Consider the following 24,828-nt stretch of genomic DNA (forward strand, 5'->3'; position numbering starts at 1 on the left):
GGTCGGCTTGCGGCGCGGACATTTTGGTGCTTCGGAGGTTCCATTTTCACAAGAACAGGGAAAAAAGCTCTGCTTTACCGTCTTCGCCATTCGATGGGATAATAATTACATTTTAGCCTGCATTGAGGAACGATTATTTTATTCACGCATTCAACCGCTCAGTCGCAAAGAGACTTGCGGCGAAGACAAAGTATGACCAGAGCAAAAGCCGACCAGAGACTTTATGGATTAGCTACTCTTTTTATTGTTCGCTAAGCAAAAAGTTTTACAAACGAACAACTTGCTGTTCGCCTTTGCTTCATTATTTGCTCCTCCGGCGCGGTGTATGCGCTCGAAGAAGTCACGCCGTTGGCATATGGAACGAGATGATTGTTTTGGGCAACCTTTCCTCGAGTGGTACGATGAAGTTGCCGCAATGTTTCGTCGAGTCTGCTTTGCCGGGGGTTGTGGGATGTATCGGACAGGCATCTTTTTGTCTCTTCTCTAGAGAGATCGGTCCAACCCGGCTGGATGTCCTTTTGTGGGATGTTTCGGGATGCGAGCGCACGGTCGGATAACTTTTGTGCAGTTCGTTCTTCGTAGGAAACTTTTTCCTCAAGGGTCACCGGATGGGGCTGAACTTTTCTATTCCCGCAGTGAATAGTGTCAACTATAGTTCAGAATAAAACACAAGTTGAGCCATACGGGGTTTCGTTTCAAATCGTGCCGAACCAGATTGTGGGGAGAAAAAAAAAATAACGCCCGCTAAATTTTATTTTTATTCATATCAAGCCCTGTGGAGGGTTCCATAATGGGGAAATTGAAACCAAGAGTTTTAAGCCTTTCAAAATTACACTCCACGTTAGCAAAGGGTTATCTTTTACTGACCATAAAGAGCGAGGATTGTAGAGAACGAAATTACGGAACATTTTCTAAATGATGAGCTTTTCGCTCGCCAGCGAATTCATTCTCCTCGTTCAATGACTCGGAAAATAGGACAGCAAGGGTGAATTTAGCATTTGAATGTGGGTCTCTCTGTCTTTTGCATTTTCTTCTCCTTCTACCCGTGTTTAACCGATCCTGTTTGGCCTCCCTCGTCATTATTAGCATATAAACCTTGCACCCTTCTACGCGCGTACCCTTCCAGACACGCTCGCATACGAAAGGCTAAAGTCGCGCGGCCTGAGGTTAAACATTTACATTTTAATTAACCAAAACCCGAATCGCACCCGGAACTGGCCGTACATCTTCGCCCGACGCTAGATTTCCCAACGGAGGCCTTCATCGAAAGGGGGCACTACCTTGGGATTGCTTTTCTTTTCGCGCTCCGTTTCCGAGTTTCCGAGTCGTGCCCGAGAGGTGAAGTAATAAATGGCAGCAATTATTAGCCAAGCTGTCCGATAACGGACAGCCCCCGGACTACACGGTTGCCCCTTGCAAGGGCCCAATTGGCCCTATCGATCCGTGGCACCGTGGGTTTTTGCAGAAGCGCGCTGTTTTATAGTAATTATTTTGTTCGCATATTTCTTTTTTCAATCACCACGTGACCGGGCGATTGCACGCGATCACGCAGCCGTCGCTGGAGGTGGCTTTTGGTGGGCAAATAGTTAAAGCAGGGCAAAATAAAAGGCATTACACGAAACTTCAGGTGATAATGAGAAGGAGCTGTGCAACCGCCCTGTTTGCCCACCGCAGGGCACTTGAAATAGAGACTTTTTGTGTTGAAAATTAATTGAAAATTAACTCTTTCTGAGGAGACACTTACCGAACGTGTAAAAGAATTATTCTCTACGAGATGCTAGTTACCGGCTTTGCGGTTATTTCTCGTGCAGATTAATTTAAAATCAGCACGACAAGCTAGCTGATAAACCGCACCGTATTCAAATATGTGTTTTATTCCGTGTCCTCGTCCTTTCAGGACCATCCCATAGAGAGCCGTTTGCTCACCCGTGTGACTTGTTCGGTCGACTTTTCATGTCGTGATTCATGTGTGTTTGTGTATGTGCCGAATCCGATTATCCTTGCATGGGGTTTTCCCTGCTCGGCAAGTGCACTCCGCCCGCTGATTTATGAGCCCCCGAAGAGTTTCCTCGTGGAACGTCGGTGGCAAGGAATATCCTTCGTCCTCCTAGTATCGTCATTTACGCGCTATAATTCACACATCTGTTTTCATAAGAGACTCACCGTCGTCCTGGGGAACTGTTACATGCCACACAGCGTTTTCGCAGGATTCTTTTACTCCTGCAGGTCCTCGGTGGTGTTAATATTGTTTTTCCTGATTAAATGAAGCTGATTTGCGCGTGCCGGGAAGTGAGCTGCAATCACGCCATTGCAGTGCTTGCTGAGAACAGCAGCTGCGAGGTGAGCAGATATGATTCTCATAATTAGTAGGCCGCTACGTGGGTTTTAACCGCTTTGCAAGTCAAATTCACCACCGTCGTTGCAGACGAAACACAGTGCAATCGTCTGCCCAATGCATTCACGCCGATCGCCAGTCATTGGGGACAAGCGTTTATCGATTAATTCCTTGTGCGGTGTCGAACACGAAGATTCGCAAATTATCCCGCTGGGAACGTGGAAAAAAGGCCACACCAAACCGTTTGCACAAATAAATCTTCCAAAATTGCTGTTCCACGGCGTGCCTTGTTTGGGTACCGTGTCCCAAAAGGACTCAAACCAGGACGAATGGGTTTGCTTAACGATCGGGATCGCTGCCAAAGAACCGTTCCATTCAGAGTGCATTTTATTGCAGTCAGGGCCCAGTTTGAGGTGCAGTCTCTTGCATGCACCGGTTGGATGCAGAACGACCACTTCACACGATCCGCAGCAAATAAATTCGACTGCCGAATATTAGCAATTGTGCGAAAACACTGAACGTACGTTTTAGACGAATAAAACATCCCATCGAGTGTGCAAAAATGCGTCAAAGGATGTGCGGGCGCTCCACCGAAGCCGTCAATTGATTGAAGATAAATTATCTATCCAAGGACACACCGGTCACCGGTCGTCCTGACGGTCGAGTGCGGTTCACACTGGACCGCGTCGCCGCAGTTTGGCAACTTTACGAACCTTGACGCAACCGTGTGACGGCTGCGACGGACCGCTTTTCCCATCGTCTGGTGGCGCAATTTATCGTACCGATGATAAATCCCAACCCATGGCGCGATGGCGTTTAGTGGAGAAGGGAACATTTGCCTACCTTCCACTCCCGTCATGACTAACAACCGGGAACAAGGACATCGCAAATAGCTGCATGCGTCCCGGCACAATGGCGGTGCCGCAAATTGCTTAGAATAAATCACTCGAAGCCACGCCGCTGATGGTTTTCCGGCTCGGGGATTAGTCGGTATAAATTTCGGGCCAGTAAGATTCGATCGCAAGGACAACGGGGAAGAAAACCGAATGCGCCGTAATGCAGACTCACAACTCATGCGAGGCCCAGATATCGAGCCGTACATTTATTAACTTCCGATTGACGATCGGCGGTGCTCATAAATTGGCCGCCCGGAACACAATGTCCTGCCGACGTTCCGGCCCGGGGGCCGTGTCCTCGTAAATTCTCCCTTCCTTCTAAGTAATATCGTCAACATGATCAACGGCGGAGGGTGGTGTTGGAGGGAGAAAAGGGCTGCTAACCACACCGCAGAGCAATGACCAGCAGCAGCAAGAGCAGCAGCGCCAACAAAGTGCGAGTGGACAAAAAAAGTGCTGCCCCAAGAGCAACTATTTATTAGCAACATATTTGCGGCGAATCGACGGCCAATTACAACACTCTCGGCTGTCTGGAGGCTCCATACGGGGCAGCATAAGGAGCAGCATACCCCAAGGAGTGTGGAGGAGAAGGTGAAGGTGAATGAAAAAAAAAAAACGAGCCACAACAAAACAAAAAGGCTGGTTGCGATGAAATTGTTTTTAAAGGCGTGATAATGCGACACGCCCCTACCGAGGACTGGGGGAAAACGTCGGAAGGAAGCGTAAGAAGAAAAAGAGCAACATCGAGCATCGAGCCTTAGCTCTCGACCGTCGCAGGAACGCTAAAGAGCATAAGCATAAGCAGCCGCGTGCACAAAAGAGCAGCATAAGACGGCCTGCCCTCGTTGGCTTGTTTGCGCTGTCTCTTTCGCGCGGCACGTTTGGCACACGCTCTCGTTCTCGCATGTACTTTCTCTCTCTCTCTCTCTCTCTCTCTGTTGTGCATGCTGGCTCTCTCGCACGCGCACTGCGTCGGGGTATGTTGACCGCACGAAGCTGCTGGACGTCGCCATTGTGGGAAATTATTGCCCCCAGACGGTGTAATTCAAGACGTAGCTATGCAACGTTGCGGTAGAAAGAGAGAACAACCTTCCAGAGCGAGAGAGCGAACGAGTGAACAGGCACATGCGTGGAGCGGGCCACTTCTTAAGGGTGTTGGTGCGTCCCGTGATGAATTATTGAGCAGGAGCAGGATCCACGAGCAACCCCACTGGGTTGTTGGAGAAAAACACAGAGAGTGAGAGAGAGAGAGAGAGAGAGATAGAACACCCCACGTTAACCCCAAAGACCCCAATCATGGAGCTCCATCTTTGGCACGCAGTTTGCACTGGTGTTGGTGCCTACGCGAGCCATCGTTGGAATGCCAACTTTGCACAGTTCGGATGCAAAAGAAGCGAATTATCGCACCGCGACGTGCGACGGCTCCAGGACGTGCCGGAGCGTTGGTATGCGTGTCCTTGTTAGCAACCGCGCGCAATGAGAAACAATGGGCGCTTTCATGGCGAATGACATCGCGGCCGCCATCGTTGCTTCGTTTTTGGTGATTTCTAATCCCGTCGGGAGAATCGCGGGCTACTTGATCGATATTTAGTGCCGCTAGTAAGCGCTTCCGCAGCATCCTTCTTTTGGGGGAGAAATGGAGCTTAAAACGTGATGGGATGAAGCGAAAATTGGAACCATTCCAACGCGGCCATTCGCATTCAGGGATGCGTCTTTAACTTGATCCGGGATGAATATCGATTTTTATTCACAACCAAAACCCGCCTCGCCGCAAGCAGTGTTGGTACAAATTGAATAAACCCACCGAAAGCGGGTCCTGGCTCGCCTGTATTTGTGTGTGAGCATGTTCGGCAATGTGTACCGGAAAAGCGAGCACATCCTGCGATGCTGCGCACGAGTTTCCATTCGCCTTGAGTGTGTGCGAAACGGTTTTGAAGTGGCTGTAAGTGAAATGGAGGTGGAGTTTGCCAGCGAAACGCCGTTGATCGAAGATTGTATCGTCCAGCTCGGGGAGCGGATGCGCCATATTGCTTTAGGGTGTCGGTTCCGGTACCCACCGGAGCGGGATTAGTCTTTCGAAGAGATTATGGTGGGCTATAAAACTCCATTTTTAAGCGTATCGTTCCCCAAAAGCCAGCCCGTTTGCTGGCAACCTGACAGAGAGCGAAAACGAGCGCGAAAAGGAGCACCTTTCCGTGAGTCCTTTCTAATAGAAATAATCGATAAACGCCGAAGCGCCACAAATTGTTTTTCCACCCAACAAACACCGACCGGTGGCCCCCATAAGCGCCATTTTATGTGCTCCAATTAATTGCCTTTTTATGGAAATGCCATTAGAAATTAATGCCACCATCCGGGAACGCGTACATAATTCAAGCGTTATGACACGCGTGCCCGCCGGCTTGCGTGTTTGGTGCGTATTTTTTGAGCGAAATACAATTAACACATCCACTAATGATGAGGCACAATCAATTATTAATACGCGCCCGAAATGCGCTTCCGGATCGGCAGGACCGCTTGGAATCGAGCACTTGCCTCGAACGAACACCAAATTGATGGCACCATAATCCTTCATCAGGCGTAATTTGACTCCCGTTTCGAGTGGCTCTGTTTCGGTGCGGCCATTTTCCAATCGATTCATGGCCTGTGGCACCGCTACAGCGACCCACCCACGAGTAAATTTGTGAGCCTTAACTATCGCTGCGACATGTGGTCAATCGATTAGCGATCGGAATTAGCTCACGGGAGTATTTACCGCCATTTGGCTTGGGAGGCAATAAAACTTCTCTCCCCCTGGGTGGGTATTTTCCCACCAAACCCCGAACTCCGTGTGGTGCGGGATAATGATCTCTCGGCCAAGTGCGGCGAAATTGGAATTTTATGGACCACCTTTCACTGGCTGGCTGACTGGGCTGGACTGGGCGCTTTATACAGTGCCCGATGGCGATGGACTCATTTTCCACGGCCCTCGAAACCTCGGTGACGGTTGTCAAAAGTTCATTTATTTTCGGCCCAACTTTCGATGGCAACGCACGCAGCTCGGTGCGACTGTGCAGTCGCGGTCGGCGCCATTGTGAGGCGCCATTTTGTGGAGCCTCGTCATGGGAAAACCCGGCGCGGTCAAGAATGGGATTTTTATTCGCTCTAAAGCAAACGTTATCGACGATAGCGGACGGGGCAATGAATTAAATCTTAAATTTCGAGCTCTACGGAATGTGTTGCCCGGTTTTCCATCGGTTTACGAGGTGCGAATGGAAACGGCTGTATTATGCTAATCGAAAGTGCGCTAAATGATTCGGAAGGGAATGACCGTTGTCCGGGACGACCGAACCGGTGGAAAACAATGGCCGATGGGGCGAGTTATTATTGTTTTGAAGCAACGCTGTGAAATGGAAACCCTTCCATCGGGAGGGGTGGCTTAAAGTCGAACGAAAGCCATTATTCCGATGCTGACGACTGTTTTGTGAGCGTTTCCAGGCGCTTTTTGGAGCCCATTCCGTGCTGAGTGGAGTGTGAAAAACAATAAAAGAAGTTATTATTAATCGAAATACATGACCCCACGCTCTAACGCAGCAGCGAGTACAAACCAGCCATGCCATTATCAATTAAAGCGAAAGGATGAAAAACTATCCTTTCCGTTGCATCTTCCCTTCCAACCGAATGCCGTTGGTTTTCTTAATGATACAATCCACCTGCACCCGAAAAAAAAGCGAACCCTCGAACGGACACCCCGGGAAATGGAGGAAAAACGAAATCCAACATGGGATGAAAACCAAAACCAGAGGGAAAAAAATCAACCTCAATTATGTACGCCACACCAGGTACCTGGCACCCGGAAGCGGGCGGGTTGCGAGATTTTATGTTGTTTTTCTCTCGCTAGTTTTCAACACAATTATAATACATTCAGCACATTATGTGGGGATTGAAATGAAAGCGGTCCAAAAATTATAACAAAACGGAGGGAGAAGAAAGCTCGCAAAAAAACAACAACAACTATACGGCGAGAGAAAAAAAAAAGCCAGAAATACACACAACGGAACATTAATAAACTCGGCACCGGTCGGCTCCATTGTTGGGCAGCATAAGGGCATTATGCTGGGAAGGCCGACCCAGGGCAGCAGTTGGCAAGCGCGGCCCGCCGATAATAGAGCCATGTTATTTATGAACGTTTCAGATAACAAATTGATTAAATTAATTAACTTATTCGGAAAATTAAATTAAAATGTGCACATGGGCACATACACACGCACGCACACAGGCCCCTTTTCGTGGATGTGTTTGGAGCCCTTTCCCATTGTGGCGTGTTTTCCACTCCGCCTTATTTATGCACAATCGATCGAGCGCTTTGTTGGTATTGAGATGGTTTGGAGCCTGAAAAAAATAAACGGAAAAATCATCCTCTGCGCGATGATTACCGAAAATCGCTTTTGTATCGGGTAATATTGTTACGGCTCGCGCTTATCGGGCAGCTCGAATCGAATCGAAAATGCGTGTTTGGAACAAAGAAGCAGACTCAAAAAAAAAAAAAAAACACTGCACACACAAACACGCGCTCCATAATGAAGGATGAACACCGAAAACGAAGCCGTGCGTTGTGTTTGTGGGGGGAAAATAAAAAAAAATCATTATGTAAACGCATTTCAGCTCCATTATTCAGCAATCAAAGCGAGAAAGGACAGACCATTGAAAGGGCTTTCCTGAGCCGTTCAACCTTGAGCTCCACCGTGTTGGGCTTGAATGGTTTCGAGGTTCGAAGCAGATCTCCACGGTCGTTTCATCATTCGATTGTTTCCCGGTTTTCACGACACCAAAACACGCTTGTTTGTTGTTCATTATGAATCGGCACGGCTGGTTGATGCATTAGAGGCGCACGCGCAACAGAAGAAGAAGGCCCTCTGATTGTTGTTTCACAATTTCACAATTATTTCTCCAAACACAAGCAATCAATTATCCAGCCGATTAACTAACGAACACATCGTCCATCGTCGAGGCCGGTCCGGTGATGGAAAAAAACACGCGTTGTGAGAGTAATCCGCGTAATTCAATAACATTGTAGCAACACTATTTACCTTAAATAATGACACCTTGTCGAACCGACTGCGCTCAATCAATGTCTCGTTCGGATGGATAAAAATCGCAGCCCTTCACGGTAACCCTTCGGCCCCATTGCCCGTCCCAAGCACCCATTGCCCCAGCGAATCGATGCTTGGTTTCGCAGCGTGCTCGTAAAGCTATGAATATTTTGCAATTAATTAGCTTATCTTCCGGCTCACCGCCACTCGGGTCCGCCATTGCCACCGTCACCTCGCATCGGGCAAAACTGCCATCTTTGGCAATTTTCTTTTAATAACTTTAAACGTTAATTGGAAGGTGTGGAGAGTGGCTGGTAGATCGGGCCGATAAAACATGCTGCCAGTCGGTCGGCGAGGGTTTCTGTTCGCTTGCTCCCATCCGTACGAGACACACCAGGCACACCCGGTTCCCAGGGCGGAAGGAGCCGACAATGTGAAGAAAATGGCCCAGCCAGGACGAAGCGCACCAGCGGGAGGATCGTATACATTTAATTAGATTGTGCAATGGGGCACATGTACGGGGTTGCGGGCACCATTTTGTTGCTGCATTCGAGCTGCACTCGCGGTCGCATCCCCTCCCGGTGGCTCACAAACTCCAGCGCACCACAAGCTCATTTGGCGCCGTTCGTTGTTATTTTTGTTTAATTATTTTAACCCACGATGAGGCCCTTCATGCCCTTCGGCGCTTCGGCGCTTCGGCGCTTCGGCGGGAAAATGAAACCCCTCGGAATTGAAGCCAACGGCGCGAGCTTTAAATAACGCAAATAATTAGGTTCCTTTGTGGAGCGTTTTCATATTCATTTCCGGTGTGTCCGTGTCCGTGTGTGTGTGTGCTATTTTCATTTATGAATGCTCATTTATGGAGTTAACGATCACCAAAAGAGGCCCGTTGCAATTCTGTACAGAGAGCTTTCGCGATGCCAAAGACAAAGGGCTTAGTGGGTTGTAAGTTTAATTTAATTCACTTGCTTTTTTATCCAATTCGACCCGGGCCGGGCTGGGTCGGGAAATGTAATCTAATACCGGGCGCGCGAGGCAAAAAGGCTCGTGCCACCCTCCGAGCCCTCCGGGACGCGCGTAAATGGCAGTTACTTTAAGCCCCAGCCATTCCGCTGTCTCTTAATTAGCCGTTTTACGATAATTGGGCTCTCCCCGGGGATTGGGCGTGGGGAGAAGGACCCAAAAGGTACGTACCAGCTCCCCCCCTCCCTTCTATACACGCCTTCGATCGAGCAGGCACATTGGGCAGCAACATATGTGCCGCGAGTGGTGTAATGTGCTGCCGTTACCCACGGCGAAGGTGATTATTCTAATTTCAGTTTAAAGCGACCGAACCCCCGTTGCTGGGAGCTCCCGGGCAGGTATGACATGGAATATGGGGTAAAAGAAAGGCAATTCCCAAACAAACGCGCAATTAAAACGCAGTGAACGTAGACCAGCATCGTTACACCCATGAGCGGGCGTTTTATTGTGTTTCTGAGCTGGTACTGCTCGTTCTGGTTGTAGAAGAACTCAACCATCGTGCATGGTTCACTTGTGGGAAATTTATTTGTCGTCTCATCTTTAATACACGGATTATTGAAAGCATATCAGCGTCTCGCACGAGCTCAGATTGTGTTGCTCATCCGGACGCTAAGCCTCGAGTAATACTCTCGTAATCCTTCATCGACTGGCAAATTTGCGACTGCTTCAAGCAGGACATTTTCCATAGAGAGAGAGAGAGAGAAAAAACTTCCTCCTATTCGCTGGGAAAACAAGCATCCGTTTGTGAGGTCCGCACCCAAGGGACGGGCCAAATCCCTGGCACACTCGTAAGATGTCGCTACAGCTTGTGATGATCAAAGATCGCGCGATCACGTTACGCCTCCGAGAACCGCTCCGACCGGTACACCGCAATTCCCAAAAGCCCTCGACGCAATCCGTGTCCCTATCGCGATCCTGCCGCTCAAACGGAGACGCCTAAAAAGTCAACCCACACGACAAACCGGCGCAACGAAGTAATTACCCAGGCACGGGCAACAAGCGAAGAAAAGCCGTTGGGATTAGCACTCCTGCTTCCGGCGTACGTTCAACCGACAACCGCTTGTGGGTGTTTGCAAGCGAATGACATGGCCAAAAAACCAGAAATAAAACATACGCCTCCAGCACGCTTGATGTGGCGTCCCGGGAGGGGTGAACGGTGAAGTAAATTTATTTATTTTTAATGCCTTTATCCCGTAAAATTATCAAGCCCATCCGCACCACGAGACGAATCGCGCAAATGTTCACCTCATGCGAAGGAAAGCGACCCACAACCGAAACGGAGACCCGGATCTTAATCGCTTATCGGAAATTGGTTGCTCCGGTGGAAAGAAAAAGGGGCACCTCGTGCGTGAGTTTCCGCAACCGATAACGGATCCCTTTTTTTCCCAGGACACCAGCCACCGAGCAATGCCTAATCCGCTCCATACGGTCGCCGTTCGAGGGTGCACGAACGCCTTTTTCCGGGCGGTACCATTTAGCACCCGATAATGCTGAAAGAGCACAACGAGCTCGACACCACCGGAACATCGGAAAAGGCCATCGCGGAGCCCTTTTAGGCGGCTGCCGGCACGTGGCCACACGAGCACAAGGCTAGGGTGCGCACGAAAACCCATCGGTGGCCACGTGACCGAGGACTTAATTTTCCACTCTCTTTGTGCAAATATTTATATCAATTCGAGACGCTTCCATCGCGCCCGGTCGGTCGTCATAAACGTGGGGCTTGATTGTTTTTACCTTTCTCGAGTTTCCACCATCGGCAGGAGCTCGTTTCTGGAACGTTGGCTAGCTTCAAAGTTGAGACAAAAAAAAACAAATTAACTAACCTCACATCGAGCGCGGCTGGCCATGATTTATGCCGCGTATCCAAGCAGGCGTGACAAATTGGAAGGATTTACAGGACGGGTCGCGGATTTGGCGCGATAACAGGATCTCGTCGGGCTGCGTAAGGCGCGTGGCTTGGCTGGAAAAGCGCTAGCGACACTCTCACTGTCGGTGATGCGATCTAGCCGTCTGATACGACGAAGATGGAACGATAAATCTGCGTTAATTTCATGCCAAGGCGAATAAGCCTGCCTTATGCCATCGGGAACGCGGGAGCAAATTGAGAATGTCCTTGTGGCCAGGGTGGAATTGCATCACGCTCGTGGAATTTGAGACGGAGATTGTCTCACGTGGCCACTAATCCGATCGTTGACTAGAGGGCTTTACAGTGTTGTAGTTTTTGAAACAATGGGCGTTGGCACAGGGCAATTGATTTAGAAAAAGGATGTTTGTTCTTCGGAGAACATCAGCAACATCCGTCAAAAATCCGTTGGCAAAGCAAAAAGCAGCAAGCAGCTGCGATGCGATGGCAACAACCAACGGTGGAACTAACGGCATCTAAATAATGCCACAAATTAGAGGCGTGATAAGAAACCAACAGCCCTGCACCCGAGGTCAGATAAGCCGCGGAAGGAAATTCAAAAGCCGCAAAAAAGCCACATCCTCGCTGGCTACGCTGCGTCTTCGGTGGTCGTGAGGAAGTGATGTTGTCATTTGTTAGTTTTCACTTTTGCCTCTCGGCGGTGGTGGTTGGTTCGGGAAAAAAGGGCATCCGGAGGGCATCAAGCACCGGAGCCTATCGGTTGTTTCAATGCCCCAATGCATCGGGTTTGATTACGATTCGCTGCAGAAGAAGTTCGAAAGCGCGCTACGGAACGCTGGAAGTTCTGCCGAAAAATAATTGATAATTATTCAATTTGCGCCGCGTGTGGCGAGTAGATGGTGGAAGCAAAAGCATGAACCGTACTGAGGTTCGATGTCACCGGGGTGTACGAATCACGAACGGCGCATGATTTATGTTTTCCGTTGCAATCCATTCAGCTCGGTGAATGGGGAGCTTCATCATCGGGGGAAAAAAGAAAGAAAAATAGCATTAACACAAACACACCAACGCTACACACTCGGGTTGCAAGCAACCGATTTCAAATGAAGCATTCGAGACAAAAAAAAAAACGGATGTATAAATCGGAAAGCATAATCAGCGCACCGTGCTATTGTGAGTTTGATTTATTAACAGCTTGCTGCTGGTTCTTGTTCTGATGCATTACGGGTACGATCGAAATCGTGCGCGAAACAGTGCCATACCATTACCATAGGCATGGCAAAAAGAGTCGTGAAATATGACGTCGAGGAAATGGTGAAGGGTAAATGAAATAAAACCAATATAACTTAGACTTTTCCACCCTTTCCAAGCATTTTCCACCGAGAAGACCAGCTACGGGTTTTTGGTACGATACTTTTCTTTCAATTACATTCCCAACCTTTTTGAGAAGGAGTTTAATTTAAATGAAAATGGATCGAACGCAGGTAAATGTAATAACACGCCTTTAAAGACCAATAACGAGTGCAACTTTTACTCGACGGAGGCTAAAATGTGCGGGTATTTACCTCTCATCTGCGGATGTAACTGAACGGCTTCATATGGCCACCTTTCACCCATCTGTTGTTTGTGTGTGCTTTCGAACCTGGCCCCCTATATGGGGTGATTAAAAATCACTTCATTTTCGATTTAATGAACACATTGACTGAATTGATCGGCTATAATAAGTAGATTTCTCGAAATGGTAAATGCGGATGCGGATTGAAGGGAACGAACCGAATGCGCGTAACTGCACTGGCGCAGTAAAAAAACAAGGGAACGTCCTTTCGCTGTGTGTTTCTTCACTCCTTACGTTGACCACATGACCGAGGCTACCACAATCAATCTCGAATTGGCGTAAAAGGCTCCTTCTCGATCTCTCTCTCTCTCTCGTTCGCTCTATTGTGGGCCAATTTATGCTATATTCTCACGAAAAGCCAATAACTGCACGGTCATAAGTGCATGATGAATGTTTGATTGCAAGAGTCCGGCTCACCACAGCAGCACAGAAGGCAAGAGCAATGGGCACAGTTCGATTGTAAAACTACGGCCAACCGCTCAGTGGCAGCGTGTCTTGCGAAAGGGTGTGTTCAAAATTAATTTACCAATTAAAACACTATCGATTTACGCCGCACGGTGAAAGTTCGGTCGAACATTGGAACGCACTTTTGCGCTGCTTCGTGTGTTACATTCGAGTTCGAAATTGAAATACGGAGCGATTCATTTCACTCACCGTAAAAGAAAAACAATGCGCAAAACCTGCTCCAAAGCATCCTTGGGCAAACACGGTAGCCACGGGAAACCTGGAATTAAAAAGTCAACGGCATCCTCACCCAAATTGAGGATCGGTGCTGTGACAACGCAAAACGAGAACGATAATGAAATCCATTCGCCAACACGAACCGCCACCAAAATGACAGCAATTTGCGCGTTCAGTCGCGATCCCGATCCCGTGGAAATGAAGTGTTGATCATCGAGCTGGGTCTTTCACTTCGGTACGACAAAGTCTCGACGATTCCCGGCAGAAGGTATAAAACAAAAAGGGCCCAACCGCGCAAGCTAATGTAAAGAAGCAACGGTGGATCGTTTGCTCCGGTTGCGTGTCGCCGTCTTCCCTTCGGACGCTGTATTTATTTACGCTTATTGTTTCACATCAGGCTTAACCCTATACTTACCCCCAGATGCGGTTCGCTCGCTGGTTGGCGATCATCATAATCACAAAACGCCAGCACGGACTTTTACCCGGGCGCGAGAGTTGGTGGGGCCAGGCGAAGAAACAACCGCGTCCTTTCGAATCAATTGCAACCCTTTTGGGCCAATTGAGTCATTTTGCTATTACGGTAAATGTGCTCGCCATCATCGGCTCCATCATGATCATCATCTTGCGCCGCAAATCGATCGGCAGAGGTTGCCGAGCCCTGGCCCGTGATCATTTCGCGCTGCTTGCATCAATTCGGGCGCGATCTATGGACACGATGCTGGCGTTGGCTTGATGGTGATGGTTTGGCCATTCGAAAACAGTTAGCGAAAGTCAAGTCGAGATCCTTTTGAAGGGCGGACCTGCCCAGAGTACCTGCCCGGAACCCGCTCATCTCTTTCAATTATATCGTCCATCTTTGCCGGGTTGCCGATTTGGCCCCTTTTGCGACCCTGTGCCGCGGTCCCAGGCGCTGTTGACCCGTTGCCGTTTGTTGGCGTGATGGGCTTTCATCATTTTGCGCGAAAATCGCTCCGTGCTCGCTCCCATTATCTTCACCGAGCCGCATCCCTGCAGGCATTGCTAGGAGAGCTGGCTGCAAAGGGCTGGCGAGGTAGCAAGCAGGACCCATTAACATTTATTAGTTTTCAGTTTGCGTCCAATTTGGATCGATAAAAAACGGCATCCACTTCACTCTCGACGATCGTGTTTGGGTATTATTTCAATAAAGCGAAGGGCGCAAGCGCGAAACGCTCCACACCATTAAGAGGACAACCAGGGGTTGGCCGGAGACAGGAGGAGGGGGGGGGGGGTGAGGAGATCACCGATTAGGGGAAGGGGGCCAGGGGTCAAATTACTCAACGAGCGAGAAGTAAATGCTTCCCGGATGGAGATGGTCCCAGTTGACGAAAAATCGCTACAGTGCCGGACGCATTTCGCCAGGACATGTCGTTTTATGCGTTTTTGCTGCCGACAGTCGGTTTCAGATCGCGATAAATCCTTGTCAAAAGATTCGTTAGTGCAAGTATGGTTTTTACTGTTAATATCATGCATATATGCGCTTTCTTAATCAAACGCTAATGTGCTTGATAGTTGCTAATGTCACGCGCAACAGTGTAAAGGCACGTAACAACGCAAAATAAGGTATAATAGCTTCAATTAAGTGCGCGCAAACAGCCGGCGAGTGGGCCAGTGAAGGGCGAAAAAATCGATCTATAACACGGCCCAAAAACTGCGCCAATCTTTAGAATACACAAGCGCTTAAGGTTGATTGTATTAATAACGATAATAATGCCGTTCTGGTGAGCCACGGTGCATGTAGTGGCGCTGGTGGTGGTTAAATTTTCCTCTCAAAAATCACCCAAGCGCAATTCAATTGAGCGATCGAACCGTTTCGGCGTTGAAGGATATCCCCAGCCTCAAGTGCAATTTTTTGATTATTAAAAAACCACGGAAAATACCCAATCAAGATGCACCGGATCGATAAATGTGAAAAGCGGCCTACCTGTTCGTTCTCGGCAGACTCGAGCCTGGCCCTTCATTGCTTATGCTAACAGCCCTCAGGCGATCGACATCAATGTCGGCTTCCACCAGGGTCCGATCTTCAGCCCAGCATCGCTGCGATCACCCTTACCCCCCCCCAGGGAACGACCGATTCCGTCGCCCGCTCGTCCTTCGCGAGGGAGAGAAAAAATCGGAATAAATGAAGTCATTATAAAAATTGAATTTAATTTGAGGCAGTTTAAATTTATGACCTCGCCTTGCCTCACCACTCTCCCAGAGCCCAAGTGTGCGTGTGTGCATAGAAGCTGGCCGAAGGATGGACCGAACCATTCGTCCCGAGATCATTGTTTCAACGCCGGGTCGGTTGCACAGGCCTGCGATCCGCCCCTGGTTCGACAATTTAGTCTTCCAGAATCGAGAAAATTGATACCTTGTGAGGCGCGCGGTTACCCCACGGGATCGTCCTGCGGCGACAGCACACCCGAGCAGCTGGGGTTTGAACGCGATCAATCTGACGAACCAGGACGAAGCCCAAATTATGCTGCTCCGGTTGCTCTGGATACACAGTGCCACTGTGTCATGCTTTTGGCGTTCGTGCTTTTGCGTGCCACCTAAAAATAGCTCGGTTTCTGAGGAGACAAATTGAATTGAGCGTCCAAATCGGCGTGCTGAGCTGCTTTGAGCTGTTCGTGCGCCAACTCGCGCCATGTTTGCACAACAGCGGCTTGCAAACGGGCTGGAATATTGAATTGTTGCCCAAATGGGTTCAGTCACGCAAAAATACGCCAACATAGTCACCGTATGGGGCATGAAGTTGTGAAATGTTTGACTGTGTGCGGCTCAAGATCTAGTCCCGGTGGCTTTTGGGAGTCGTTTAATATCGTTCAGTCTCAACCTGCAGCTGATGCTGTCCAATTTAACAGGTACGCCCCCAGAGGCTACGGTTACGGATGCATGCGCTTTCCAGCGGCACTGTATGTCCTGTACCGTTGTTCATCCCGTTGCGGATGGAAGGAATTCGAAAGGAAAAAAAACACACACAAACACACGACCCGAAAGCCCGAGATCGAACGATTTTGAAGGCTTCCGGGCACCGCTTCAGTCCGGAAGATCCCACCGGTTGAGATATTAAATCATCGATAGAGGAAATTTATTTCGACTAGCTTGGGTTTCGGTATCGCCTGGCGTGGCCTTTGCCGATTTTAATAATACCACACCGTCTATCATTATGCGTTATTATGTTTGACGGCGATGGCGACGCCGTCGCGTTGGCCGGGTTTTCTCGTTCTCTACCCGAAGGATTCGCTCGCTCGACTGTGGCGAATCGATTTCCCTCGCACTCGGGCCCTTATGGTTGACCTGCCGGGCGGAAAAGCCCGTGATCGAGAAGCTAATGAAACGACGCACCTTTGCGGACATGTTTCTGGTTTTTTTTTTGTTTCTTCTTTCTACCTCTCGCCGGTTGCTTCGACCCAGATCCCGACGCGATCCCGGGACGTATCGCTAGGAACGATTAAGATGTAGATTGAAATAAAGTAATTTGCTGCGGGGTTAATTAAATCATCAATCTTGCCATCGTCAAGTGGCCTTCATTGTGTGTGCGTATGTGTGAGAGTGTGTACGGGAATGTATTCTTGTTGTTTCGTTCTTCCGTTTTTCGAGAGACTCGCACGAAAATGTCGTGCCTTTTTGAGCCCTTAAAAAACGATAATTGAGACGTAGAGACTTTCGAATCCGATTAAAATTAATTCACCTCTCATTCACCGGTGTACCTTTCGCGAGAGAAGCAAATAGCACACGTTGTTTCCTATCATACGGTACACGAACATGCAATGCCTGTCGCACAGGATGGTAAGCACATCGCTCTGTCTCCAAAAATACACGAATCAACCGCGCCGTTATCGGACTTCTAACGCCCCATAAACAAACACAAGCTCGCCCTTTACAAACCCTCGAATGGGGTGGCTTCATATTCGGGCAAAATTATCGCTCCACCCGCACGCACCGGCGAACATTTGATTAACACCTGTAATTGTTTGATTTATGGTACGTTGCGCACTGACAATTTGGCGCTACGCGTTCGGTTTATGCTGCCATCATACCGCATACCCGAGGCACGCAAGTTTGTTTGCTTTCATAATGGATGAGCGCTTCGGTGGGGCTGCATTTGTGAGGTTTTTCCCCAACGCGATGGCCGCCCTGTAATTGTGGCTTGTTCGTGTGTCGGTTTGTCGGAATGGGGAGGTGAATTAATCATTCCACCAACCCACTCGGTGGTAGAACACGACAAATTCTCTTTTAATATATATTCACAAAAATAAAGCCAGTAGCCCAAATGGACGTTATGTTACCACCAAGTAATGCTCTATGTCGTAACGGGGGCCAATTACAGTGCACCCGTCAGGATGGAATGGCCGCAGTCAAGATCTCGATCACAAAACCAGCCGGATTCGTGATCGTGATCATCCCGAGCTGCATGGCGCCGATGACTGCTGCCAGTGCGAACGGAACATGTGGCGTGACGATAATAGTAATTAATAAATAAGTGATAATTTACTAACTAGTCGCTTCCAATTACACGATAAGTGTATCTCCGCGTGCCAATGCGCCTCCCGTGCACGTGTGTATGTGTGGTTGGGGCGCGTATTTGTGCGGCTGTAAGTGCCGTCGTGTTAATGTGTGTCTGAACGATTCAGTGCGCTCGCTACGGCTCAGTGATTCGGCTCATTACGCGTTAATTTTCGATGTACGCCGGAGTTGCTGTGGCCTGGGTGTGTTCGACTTTTTTTTTTTGCTTCGATGCCCTCTTCGATTCCGCTAGCTGATTCCGGTCCCGGGTCGTACTGGCCAAGGGATGCACCCTTGTTTGTCCCGTCCAGCAAAAGGGATGGTTGTGTAAGATTGTCAGTTTCGTTCTAATGCTTCTCATTTTTTCACATCGTCTGTCATGGGGTAATTTATTGCCAGTCGCTTCAAGCAGCCTGTACGATCGGAAGGTCTCGGAATGATTATCATTATCAATTGCTGTGGCTGCGACGTATGCTGCGACAGAGGACAGTGTGAAGCTCGTCCGGTGATAAGAGGCTGGCGAGTGTGACACGAGGATTAAGCAATCTCGTTGTCATTTCCTGCAACGGTCGATAAGCTACCACCGAGAGCTGGATGAAACCCGATTAATCGGGCGAACGATGTCGTACGGTGAAATATTAGACGTGTAGTAATAATATTCAATCACGTTGAAGCTCCGAGACAAAACAATCGAACGGAACATGTTCTGCTCTACGCTGGGAGAAATAAAAACCCATCCATTTAAACCGAATCGACAGCAAGCAGCAGGGAAATGGAAAAAAAGAAACGTCACTTACAATCAACTGGGAAAAGGGCAACTGCTTTCCCCAATTGAGTCCTGTAATCAAGTCCGTGGCTAATTGGCCGCTGGGATCGACCAATTTTCTGTCGACTCATGCATTAACGATGTTTGCAGCGTGAGCTTTATTTTTTTGTTTTGTAACTCAGGTGCACTGCCAAACCCGATCGAAACCATAAATTGTCGATGTGAAAATTTCTGCTGACAGCCGCGTGCCATAATCGCCCATGGCCAATTGTGACCAACTTTGGCGTTTCGTCACGTCGGCGGTTACTCGAGCCGGAATCCTTGCGCTTTTGAGACACCCTCTACGTTAATCAGGACCACCGTTTGTAGCTTATCGATTTGTTTGCAACCTTTTTTTTTTCTTCGTCCAATGGGATGGGAAATTTTAGAGCAACCGTTTCACATTTACGCTAATGTCGTATGGTGTTTTTTTTTTCGCTTCTTTCGCCCTTTTTCACACCACCAAACGAACAGGATCTGCCGCCGACGGGGACGACGAGAGCAGCGCATCGAAACGGAGACGGTCGCGTACCAACTTCAACTCCTGGCAACTCGAGGAACTGGAACGGGCATTCTCAGCCAGCCACTACCCGGACGTGTTCATGCGCGAAGCCCTGGCAATGCGACTGGACCTCAAGGAGAGCAGAGTGGCCGTAAGTACAATCCGGATTGAGCTTAAATCATGTCCCTGCTATCGGCGGACGATCGTCTCGCGTGCAAACAGGATGCGATAAAGGAGTCCTTATTTCGGACTCGGGGATGTTTCGCCTGATCCACCGAGAATCCCGCGCGCGTAGACTAAAAGATCGTATCGCGCTGAGGAGAAACTAGCAATTTTGCAATAATTCATCGCACAGCGAAACGCAAAACGATGACACTCGGTGACATAAATTATCCTTTATGTGCCCTCGTGTGTCGCTCTCCCAAACTGCAATGTGACTGCACTGGCAGCTTCATCCTCACATACATACACACATTCGTTGGCTGATTGTGTTCAACGACCAGAAGCGAGTTGGTGGGAATGGAAAAATCGCATTTAATTTCAATTTGGTGCCTCATAAATTTTGATCGTATGGTAAATGATAAGCGAAACGGCGAAACAAAAAAAAATAAAGAGGGTGGCAAAAAAACGCCACTCGAATGGTGCACGTTTCGTGCGATTTCTATTAAAAATGTGGTTATAAATTTAAAACAATAGCACTGTGTGCCATGCACGAAATTTCCCGCCATCGAAACCGTTCAAGCGAACGCAGCATCGACGTGGTGTGGATGTTTTTGGGACGAATAAAAACATTAAAGGCACATTCGTGTGCAAATGCAATGTAATACCGTGGTACCGCGTCTCGTTATACGGTATTAATTAACATGACTGGCGTTGTAAGCGATTGCGTGTGCGTACAAATCATTGCCATATTGTAGAGCAGCCCTAGGCATCTTCCAGACCGGGTCGTCCCAACGTCGGAACGTCGTTAAACTGAGCCTAATCTAATTAGAATGGAGAAATTAGCTTCTTCCCGAACCTCATCGACGAGCAACCCCTCTCAAGGCGAGCTCTTCTTCGGTCGAGCAGAAGCGATTGCAATAAACGTAAAAATCATCATCCTCTCGTTTGTGGGTAGGGCCACACAAAAGGCCCACACCAGTTACCGAGCGCACCAGCCTCCTTTTGAAGGGCTAATATTTTCAACGTCACATCGCACCGGCTAGGGGGAAAATTCGTAATTTTCCTGCGTCCGCACGTTCACCGGATCCACTTGCTTTGCGGGCCCGAGCGTGCCAGTTGGTGGGAAATCGCCCCGAAGGAATTCCTGGCCCGCGTTTCCACAACGAGTCCTGTCGCGCCGCCGGTGTAAATCCCAAACAACAACCACATAAATCTGTTCGCATCTGGCGGGCCTTTTGAGCCCCGGGTGGTGATGTTTCGCGCACGAACCCAAGGAAAACCTTCACCAACCGAGGGCGCTGGTAGGATCATTTCAATTTGAGCGAATTCCCGTCCACGGCGGCGCTTGAGCTAACCTCAAATGTGCTATAAATTATTCAACATCTTTCCTCGGGGGGTGACAGTGAGGCACCGGTTGTGTGGGGGTGGTGTAATGGTTCGCAGGAAAAGTCCCTTCAGGACAGAGGGACAATGTTTGTGCCAACAATGAGAGCCAGTAAAAGGAAGAAACAGAGGCGCATGCCCGATTTTCGCGGTGGAAACTCACATGACGCATCTTCTTGAACAGGTTGGAGATGTAATTACACCTTTCGGGGTGAGTTTGGCATCTTTGGAAGGACGAAAATGTACCCTGCAAGAGCATATGACAATAAGCCCTAGAAACCCTTTTCGAAGATAAAAACAAGATACATAAATTGAAAATCACACCAAAACAGGCGTCGCGATTTTCCCAATTCATTTTCCAGCGCAAATTCAAAGGCAAACTCGCTATTAATTGTGTTTTCTTTACAACCACAAGTGCCCATTGTTGTGCCTGTTCCAAGAAGTGTCCCTTTTGTTACCCTCCTCGTGCCGTGAACGGAGTCAATTCAACACCAAACACCAGAAGCTGCATTACAAATCCTCAAATAAACCGACCCTCCCAAAAAGGCGAAACTTTTCTCGCTCTCCCCAAGCAAAAAAAAAAGGACGAACACGAACTGGTCCTGTTTGCATTTCACTCGAGCTCTCCGGAGCTCGATTCAGCATTCGGTGGTAATAAAATCTGTTCCCATTTATGTTGCGACCATCCCTGCTTCTCATCTGGCCGTCTAGCCCTTCGAGTAAACAAGTGGCCGAAGCATCGAGGGCGGTGGCAAGAATCAAACCGTTTCAGCCCCTACTTGGGCCAGTGAGGCGTTGCGTCCTGCTACTGATTTTCATTGACTTCCTGCACGAGGGCCGGTTCCGAGAGTTCCCTTGCTTGTGGTAGCGAAAATGTAATAATCTAGCATAACAACAATATTATTATTACTTAAATCCCTATTGACGGAGCGTCCCTTCGTCGTGGTTCGCTCGTTCCTGCGCCCGGTCGATGCCTTTGCTCGTGGATTAATTCCGCCCGTTCGCTATCCCTAACGTATACTTGAGGGACATCGCCGGTTAGTGTCGGGATGAACAAGGATCAGCCAGAGCCGCTTCAGCGCGAGGGCGTGTTAGCATGGTGATAAATGGAATACTCCGTCAGCTCTGGTGGCTGAAGAGCATCCATCACGGTCACAAACGCAGGACGTCGAGAAAATCAAGCGTAATTTTCGTGGAGGAAAACACAAATCCCACAATCTTGAACCAGGGAAATAAATATACATGTGTGTTTCGTTTTTGTACACGTATTACAATTAAATTTGTCTTTTTTGACGTGCCAGGTTTTCTTAATCCTATTCGAATAGTTGGATTTCGCTAATAAAACGCCAGAGGGTTGGTTTAATTATGCATTTGAAAAGCTCTACTATTCCTGTCATCGATGAGCTGTTTAATGGTCATCTTGGTCGGTGAATGACGCCAGAAATCGCCCACCAAAAAGGGACATTTTTCCTTTGCCACGTGATTGTTTTCCTCGCGTGATGTTCAATCTCTTCCCACTCGCCTTTGGTTGCGTTTGCTTCGGGGATTCGACTCATCATGGCACCCGAGGGAATCCTTCTCGGCACCAGCGAAAATGAAATCAGCCTTCATTGACTTCATCGCCCCTCATCCGAACCGGGCACGTCCTTGACGGCCAACAAATGACCCATGGTATCGCCTGAGCAGGGCATCGGAGATGCGGGCCCGTTCATTTTGCGGGTGGCTTGTGGTTTTTCGTGAAAACGGACGCCGGCCGAGAGCCCATCAATTGGCCAAATTGGATAACGAGAATTGAATGGGAAAAGGCTCGAAGGAATCGGCGGCCCCTTCGCGGCTGGCTGCACATGGCGCCCATCTTGCGGCGCATCGGGACGTGGGCCGCACCAAAGCGAATCAACGAGCGTAATGTGCTAAAAATCTGTTCGAATTAAATTTAATATCTGGAACATTTACGTTTGTGCCGGTGATTTATTAGAAGCCGCGCCGTAATAAAGCGGCTGGAAGAAAAAAAAACGACCAATCGCAGAAGGCTACTACGGCTCATTCCCCTGGTGATGCATCGCACTCTTTGTGTCGAGGGATGATTGAATGGTTCATAAACTCCGTTGGCTTTGTGGTCAATTTTTCCGGCCCACTCTACGAGGGGTGGAACCGTTTGGGGAGCTTTTAGAGCTGCATCAAGGGTGATCCCGAAGCGAGCAGCCAATTGACGCCTCTTCTTATGATTTTCGACCTACTTAAGGTGGCGTCATTTAGTGAATTTGTGTTTTTTTGTAAATAAAATTCGTTTCGATTATTTTCCGCACCGATATCGAATCGAAATTCAATCGTATTGGCGCGTTTGAAGAGATGTTGGGTAGCGATGATGATGAGAATATAAATGTGCTGCGCTGGTAAGGACACACAAAGTCGCAAATTCGGCAAACGTGGTTCGATAAAAATGCGAACGTGATCTGTAGTTAAACCGAAAGCACAACCCTCCGCATTCGTTGCGGTTTAATCACGAACTTGCGATTGTGAAGCAATGGAACTGGAATGAATATGGAATGGAAATTGAGCTTTTACTTGGTGGGGAAAGGAAAATGCGTTCTGCATGCAAAATTGGTTTTACTTTTCAATCCACTCAATTTGCTTCATTCGACTAATGTTAAAATTGTGTAGCCATTTCTACAAGCCAATAATAAAGCCATAAATAGAACATTTGGTTTCAAAAAAAAATAAAAAGTTTTTATCCATTTTCTCGTAAAACATGATCGGAACAATAGACAACATGCCACTGGTTCCATTTCTCATTGGGCGTATTGTTCAAAGCTACAAATAGCTCCACTATACAACACATCTTGTACCATTCTTCCGGAAAAGCCCCAGTTCCTCTGGCCGATGTTCGAAACATAATGGAACAATAGTACCCTCGCAACTGAAGCGCCAAAAGGCTAGCAACAATTTATAACGATCACTCATGTCTCAAGTGCCCGTGTGCCATTCCAAAACCAACCCACGATGGCGATCCAACCGCCAACACCCAGATGCCGTCTACAATTTACATCAACACGTTTTGAGGAAGGATAGAAAAAAGACCCCAGTACAGAGGGCTGCAATGTATTCATGTCCCGCCAGATTTGTCCCTCAAACCCGGCGGGTGGTGTTCGTAGGGCTTTTCGTTGGTTCGAAGCGCGTGACTCCGAATCGGTCGCCTATTTATCAAGATCAGTTGTCATCGCGTAAATAGTTGAGTTAATCATTTCTTTCGCGCTCTTTTATGTTCCGTCTTCGGGCCCGGTTCCAGCGCGTTCGCATCGCGCTGATGATGATATTAGGCACCGATGAGGCGGCTGAATTCTTTGAATAATGTAAATTAAAAATTGACCACCACAACCCCGCGGGGTGGGAAACCTTTCCCGTGCGGGAGGACGGCATGGGATGATAGGAAATAAAAATATGGCTGAAAACGAATGAATTCCACAGCACCAGCGTCGTAAGTCGTAAGATATATTTTTTATCGCTCCCAAGCAACATATCCGCTCGTTAAAACGTGGACCCCGTTTTATGGCCCCCGTTGGGTTTGTCCCAGGCTATCCTTCTGGTGTCCGCACGAAATCAATAGACCCCGATCGGTACCAGCTCATAATTCATACATCATTCCTTTCAAGCCGCGAGCCGTAGGTAGTTGGAATTAAATTAAAAATCGATTTTTTTAATCGCCTCCCGGCCATAATGGCGCGTACGCTGTCCGCCGTTGGTTGCGCGTTGCTTAAGACGTTACCAAACATAATCCTCCAGCGATGATTTCGGTGCCGGTGAGAAACAGGTTGCTCTGCGCGTCCTGCTTGCCTCTACTCGCGGGAGGTGTTGATGGTTTCCTTTTTTTTTCTCGACAAAAAAGAAAGAAGCCACCGCTTCTGAGACAACTCGTTTGAAAAGGCAAATGTTGTGAGACAAAAATCGCGACACTGAGCTGACAGAGGTGCAATTTCGAGGCAT

General features: G+C 48.5%; 1 protein-coding gene across 1 annotated transcript in view; it reads left to right on the forward strand.

Moving 5' to 3' along the window:
• The window catches only part of LOC128730267 (homeobox protein unc-4-like), a 53,237-nt gene that overhangs the window by 16,633 nt on the left and 11,776 nt on the right, over positions 1 to 24,828 (forward strand). Inside the window, exon 2 of the mRNA XM_053823306.1 lies at positions 19,275 to 19,453. Coding sequence (XP_053679281.1) covers positions 19,275 to 19,453 — 179 coding nt within the window. The remainder of the gene's footprint in view (positions 1 to 19,274; positions 19,454 to 24,828) is intronic.

This window comes from Anopheles nili, chromosome 2, assembly GCF_943737925.1.
Source record: "Anopheles nili chromosome 2, idAnoNiliSN_F5_01, whole genome shotgun sequence".
Classification (NCBI taxonomy): Eukaryota; Metazoa; Arthropoda; class Insecta; order Diptera; family Culicidae; genus Anopheles; species Anopheles nili.